We start from the raw sequence: 6,957 nt of genomic DNA on the forward strand, positions 1-6,957 counted from the left end.
TAAAATCATCTGCTTCTCAAACTCTGCCACTTCTCTCTCTTTCTTCCATACACACTTTTTCCAATCCTTACTCTCTCTTTCAGTCGCACACACACACACACACACACACACACATACACACACATACACACACACACACACACACACACAAACACACACACACAGACACACTCTGTGGCCTGCCAGGTGAGTAAACAGTGAGCTGCTGTACTTTGGAGTGGTGGCTCAGTCTTTCCAGCACCAAGTTCAGGCTTTGGCTCTACTGCCAAAAGCAGACAGAAAAATACTACCAACGACAAGATGGCTAGAGGTTATTCATTGGCCCTGATTGCTGGTTTACTGCTGGAGGTGTATGGACTGACAGCTGAAATCACAGAGGAGAACACAGGTAAATGACAGGGGAGCAGCTGTGGATTAAAGAGGCGGGAGGCAGGCGACGGTCAGAGATTTTAGAAAACATAGGAAGAGGCCGGTGGTCAGCTGGCGGACAGCTGTGCATCAGGCCTGATCTCTGACCCCGCATCTTAAAGTAATACACCACTAAAAATCTATGTTAATGTTTTAATTATCAAGCTCTCATCCTGGTAGTTATCAAAAAGTTTGTCAATTTCTCTGTTGTGGAAAACAGAGGAAGTGGTTCGTATGAATTATGTCGGCTACAGCTGATTTCAATGACAGTTTTAATGGATGAAAAAAAAAGCTCAAACCAGTTCTCTGCTGAGTTTGTTCCAAAAACCTTGACTTAGTGTTTTACTTCTGGCAGAACATTGCAGCTTCATGGAAGGGGGCCGAGTGACATGGAGGCGATGCATTGAGCTGTATTTACAATGTCTTCTGATTAAAGGTTTATCAGCATGTACAGTAATTAGACTCATATGTTGTATATATTGTTCTTGTAAAGTAAACATTTGAGCAGCAATAGATAAAGAAAGTTGCTTTTCAAATATGCATTTGGTCAGAAAGTGAAAGGCAGGGATGAAAATGCCAATCGAGCCAGTGGGGCTACTTTACCAATTTACCAAAATGAAAACTCAAATGTAAGCTCAGGTTGTAGCAACAGTGTACTCCCTGTTTATATCCCCCAAAGTATTATTGTGGGGTGGGTGGATGATATAGCCTTTGTTGTAGGTTAACTGCCTGAGAACAATGTCAGAGCTCTTCAAATAATTCTCTCTTTGTCCTCTCATACTTTTACAGGAGCTGTGTTTGTGTCTCAGCGAGCGGCACACGCCATGCTGCATCGCCAGCGCAGGTACAACAGTGGCAAACTCGAGGAAGTGCTTCACAAAGACAATCTGGAACGGGAGTGTATTGAGGAAATCTGCTCATTCGAGGAGGCCAGGGAGGTGTTTGAGAACGATGAGAAAACTGTAGGTTGCACACACACAAGAGTAATCCACTGTGTGTGTGTAAAGGTCTGTCGTTAACATTCGTGTTTCTCTTTCAGATGGATTTCTGGGCCCGCTACATCGGTAAGACAAGTTTTCACCGTTAGAGTTCAGAGCGTACGGTCACCTCTAATACTGTGTGTGCGTGTTTTATGCGTGTGTGTAGATGGCGACCAGTGTAAGCCACCCCCCTGCCAGAATGGAGGTGAGTGTGAAGATGGAATCGGCACTTATGTTTGCTGGTGCAAACCAAACTTCAGTGGCAAGAACTGTGAGATTGGTGAGTGTGACAGACTGGGTGTGAAACAGTCAGACAAGTCTCTTTGATTTCTTTTTGCGAAAAAAGATTAAAATAAAATATGTGTGTGTGTGCTAAGATGACTAAGAACAACACCACAATTAATTCTGTTTTCCCGCCTTTTTTCAGAGGTGACCAAGCTGTGTTCGCACAACAATGGTGGATGCTCTCATTTCTGTATGATGCAGGTGGAGCGACCTGTGTGCCAGTGTGCGGCTGGCTACAGGCTTGGGGCAGACAAGAAGAGCTGCGAACCAACAAGTAAAATAAAAGCGATAAGCCACACACACACACCACTCAGCAAAGTAATTGCTCAGATAATTTGGTGATACTGTATATTTAGAGGTTTATTTTAAACCACAGAAGAAGAAACCACAGTCTATGGCGCATCAGCACAAATGGAACCCCACTCTACAAAATGTTCTCATTTATTTCCTCCTGTCTCATCCATTACGCCCGCATTTGAGGCGATAGTGACTAAATAAATCCTTGGTATCAGCTGCTGTACATAAACTTCCTCACCCACAGATAAGCCTGGTCACAAACCAGATGTTAGAGATGATATACAAGCTGGCGCTTAAGACAAAAAGCTGGACTCATCTCTCATGCCTTTGCTACCCATTAAGGGATTGCAGGCCGCCTCGTCATAAACTGTGTGTTGCTGTTTATAGCTGTCAAATAAAGTATAGAATTTATGGTTATTGCTGACAGCTCGAATACTAATTGAGAACCACACAGAAAACCAGAATACCTACAACCTAGGCAACCAACCTTAGATCACAGTTAATTCATATATCTACACTAAACATACACATCTCTAACCAACTGCAAAAAGTAAGCTAATTCTAAGCCAACACCTACCGGTTTACTATGTAACTAAATCAGTCAGCTGGTGGTCCATATGGTCCACACTGGGAGCGAGCAGCAAGCCAAGCAATTACATCTGTATTCTTGAAATACATTAACTCCCACCATGTTTTTTTTGTTATTCCCTACATGCATGTTTGTGCAAGGACAAATATACATCTTAGGCCCATCAATTTATTCAGGATCCAGAGTGTTTACAATGACAGCTGTATGTCATTGGGTAACACTGCCTTCATTGTAAAACCAGCCATTCAGCATGTGACAAAATGACAAAGGGCTGTAGAACTACAGTCTCCGCTGTGAAAAATGACACTCTGATATTTTATGATGTCCAAGAAAAATATGATCTCTCTTTACTTTGTCTTTATTTTCCCTGCAGCACCATTCAGCTGCGGTCAGGTGACCCTCAGTTCCTCATCCATGACCAGGTCCATCCTGCACCTGCGGTCATCAAACACGACAGAAGGCTCTGAAAGAAGCTTCAATTTCACCGGCGCTCTGTGGGATGACTACTATGATTACAATATAACACAGATGATTGACGATTACGTCGACCTCCCTGCGAATGATTTGGACCCATTCAACATCTCGGCGGCCTCTGCAGTAGACATACGCTCAATGAAGTCGGATTCAAGCTCCTCTATAAATCCAGCCGAGGATGCCCTGAGCAGCCCCGAGGCGAGCAGTGTCACTGAAACGCCCACGGAGAAAAAGCAGGTGCTCTCCTGGGGTTTACCCACACTCCCCACCATCACAGCGGAAGAAAACACTGACCAGAGGATTGTGGGAGGCAATGAAGCCAAGCCTGGAGAGATACCTTGGCAGGTACTGTAGTGGGGGAATGCAAAACGGAGACACAGGGATAAGTCGAAGGCAAATAGATGATACGGACGGAGGTGTACTGTTGTGATACAAATACATGAAGTTTAGTTTGAACTTTTGAGTCTCAGGTGCTGTTCATAGCCAGTTCGATTTTTGAGGTCTAAATTTACTCCACATATGAGCTTAATGAGCCAGAGGTGTTTAATTTAGCAACAGACCTTAATGATATGTATACGATAGTACGAAAAAACAAAAGGTTTGCTTTACAAACTGGACATGTGGAGTAGAGCAGTGGAAATGTTGGAAATATAACAGCTGAGTAGCATTTTGGGAAATGTAGGATGTTTGAGTTAACATCTCAGCCTCTGCTGTTCCACAGGTAATGACCATTATATGACAAATTATAATACAAGAATGCTGGGTTTCCCTTTAAGAGGGAAACAGGTCAGAGCAGAAGTTATTATCCAGGTGAATAGAAAATAGATGAAAAACAGACTACAGTGCTGAGAAGAGGTGAGGAAAACAACATTATAAGTTTATAAGGGAACAATGTGGCAGCATGTGAAACAAGAAACAAATACCTAAGTATGTATGTTCCTGTGTGTGTTTGCAGGTGACCCTGATGTCTCACTCAGAATCGCTTGGGAGAGCAGAGTCCTTTTGTGGAGGATCTCTGCTCAGTGAATTATGGGTCATCACTGCTGCCCACTGTCTGGTGCAGGCTAATGGCTTAAGAGAAGGTTTCTTCATCAGAATCGGTATGAAAAACACATGATATTTACGTTCTCATATCCTGAATGTCTGATCTGTATCTCTAGAAAACAGACAACCTGGTCTCAGTCACTACAGTTTGTGTCAGTTTGTCTTGAAGACAGAGTCTTAAAGTTATTTGCATGTTTTATCCAAATAACTACAAATAACTTGATAAAAAAGATAATGTATAATACTTGGCACTTGCTTGTAATAGGTGATCCAACACAACATAAAATTTAAAGGAGTATGTCAGTTTGGTGTGCTGTATGTCGAATTAATGATTTGTAGTTCATGATCTAAAAAATACAAAAGACAGATATACTGTCCAAACTGAGATGGCGACCATGGCAAGGTCCCCTACCAGTACCTACAACTGCTGACATTTGTTTTATTTTGTAGCCAGGTAAAATGTTAGTGAGATGATCAGTGCGCGTTTTTTCTATTTTCATCTTCATGAATAATAAAATTGCTTCATTGGAGCTCAAAATGTTATGTTGCTAGATCCATCCAGAATATTGTATAGTTCTGTTTTTATATATGAATGAATTAATGCTTCTAGGTGAACACGATTTGAATAAGGAGGATGGTCCAGAGCGAGACCATATGGTGGCAGAGCGGCATATCCACCCCAAGTATAATTATCAGAAGTCACAGTATAACCATGATATTGCACTGCTGAAGCTCACCACTCCAGTGGAGCTGTCCAACCAACGGCGTCCCATCTGCCTGGGCCCCAAACACTTTACAGAGAACATACTGAGGGAGTCCAGCGGCCTGGTGAGCGGCTGGGGACACATCAAGTTCCAGGGCCTCGGGGCCACCAAGCTTCAGAAGCTGGAAGTCCCGTACGTGGATCGCACCAAGTGTGGGCAGAGCAGCCGGGACCACATCACACCCTTCATGTTCTGCGCTGGCTTCTCAGATTTAAAGAAGGATTCCTGTCAGGGGGACAGCGGGGGTCCGCATGCCACCAATTACAAAGGCATTTGGTTCCTGACAGGTATTGTCAGCTGGGGGGAGGAGTGCGCCAAGGAGGGGAAGTATGGCATCTACACTCGAGTCTCGCGGTACTACCCATGGATCAGTCAGACAACAGGGATTCAAATTAGACGCTAACAAATAGTCACACAAAGAACACAGCTGTCCGACAAGAAAACAACTGACCTTTTTCTGAGAAAGTGAAAGTTTTTCTTCTACTGAGACGAAGTGTTATGGTTAATTTGGACTTTTCAACTTTCCAATAAAATATAATGAAAATATCTGAGAATTTTCATGTCTCTGTTTAAATATTGTTAACTAATACACTGAAGCTCATCATACAACTTGTGATCTCAGATTGAAGTTGGGCAGAGCTAGCAAGGCAAAAATGACTCACTCATAGTGGAGTACTGCCGCTGGGGCAGGAATTAATATGAAAAGTGTTGCAACAGCAAGTAAGTTAACAGGTGTTAATGCTAACATTAGCTATGTGGCAATAGCAAAATCTTCAAATAGCTCCTTTAAGTGTATCAGTAAACCATGGCAAACTAATTATTAAATGGTGCTCGGCCTTTATTAATGTTATTAATTCAACTCAGTCAGATCAGCTTGCAGCAGGAAGCAATGTCTTCCCCCCTTTATAACAGAAATAAATGGGTGGCAAATTTTGCCTGACTGCACCATAAGTATGATGATATTTTGTTGCTCTAACAGCAACAAAACTAACCGCAGACTTAGGGAGATGTCAGTCAAGCACAATCTGCACAGGCCAACATAGTCCTGAGAGGATCTCATCAGGCAGCATTAGTGAAGAAACTGTGTCTGTAGACTGTCAGTAAGCCAACTAGGACCTAAACTACATTATGTAGGAAAGAAATCACATCAGCCAGGTTGATTCAAATCAAATAATCCTGTGCTTATATTTTGGAAAATAATAATAATATACATTATGCGGTATAATACAGGCTTTCACAATGATTCAAAATATCAAAAAAGTGCAACATGAGCAAAAGCAGCAAACACCAGTTTCAGGTACTTTGGAAAAGACGTACTGCAGCCTGACTGATCAAATCTAATAAGAAGTTCTGTTGTTCGAGTACAGACAGTGTTAGGTGGAGTTCAAATAAGTTCATCATGAAGAAATGTTACCCATTACTGAGCATCATTAAGACACACCTTATAAAGACCGGCACTCACTATCAAGTGACTATGATCTTCCCACAGTGGCTGTGAAATACTGTGAGGATGAATCTTTATTTAGTGTTAAAAGTTAAAAGTGTTAGGATTGATGTCACCAGCAGGATTCGATTGAAGTAGGCCAGAGATTCATTCAAAGTCTGTAGGAATCTAATTTACTTTTTGTCACTTGATAACTGAGTGTCATCTGACCGTCCGAATAAGTGTTACCATTTAGATGACTGTTCACCAAAGTTGCGTTCAAAATCTAAAATTGAGATTTCTGTGTATTCACATTTGACTGTAGTTGACTCCAAAAGCTGTTAATTAAGTAATAACACTGTATTTTTCTGCCCTTGAGAGATTAACCCTCAGCACATGTTGTGGTGAAGTGGCTCATTTTTACAACGTCAGACCAGGCAGTTTTAAAACCAGGCAGTTTTAAAGAAATGTAAATTGTCTCATCAGTTCAGCGCCCCAAAATTTATATCAACAGTTATAACAACTATAACAATTCAGTCGACAATTATTATTTCTACACTACTCTAATTACAGTTACTACCCAACACTGGGTGTAGTTTCCCTGTTGGTGTGTAATAGCAGTACAGGCAGAAATAAAGCAGTGGGCATGTGCAGTGATTTGTCCATGCAGAGCGGCAAACAAGGAGAGACATA

General features: G+C 41.9%; 1 protein-coding gene across 1 annotated transcript; it reads left to right on the forward strand.

Annotated features, from left to right (window-relative positions):
• Positions 1–87: 87 nt before the first annotated feature.
• Positions 88–5,387, forward strand: LOC111217075 (coagulation factor IX-like). The gene is made up of 8 exons (XM_022738773.1): positions 88–388; positions 1,198–1,370; positions 1,448–1,472; positions 1,555–1,668; positions 1,816–1,947; positions 2,933–3,378; positions 3,989–4,133; positions 4,688–5,387. The coding sequence occupies exons 1-8, from the start codon at positions 301–303 to the stop codon at positions 5,242–5,244; spliced, it is 1,680 nt and encodes a 559-aa protein (XP_022594494.1). The 5' UTR covers positions 88–300; the 3' UTR covers positions 5,245–5,387.
• Positions 5,388–6,957: the final 1,570 nt, after the last annotated feature.

The sequence above is a fragment of the Seriola dumerili genome, unplaced genomic scaffold (assembly GCF_002260705.1).
Source record: "Seriola dumerili isolate Sdu_G_001 unplaced genomic scaffold, Sdu_1.0 BDQW01000040.1, whole genome shotgun sequence".
Lineage (NCBI taxonomy): Eukaryota > Metazoa > Chordata > Actinopteri > Carangiformes > Carangidae > Seriola > Seriola dumerili.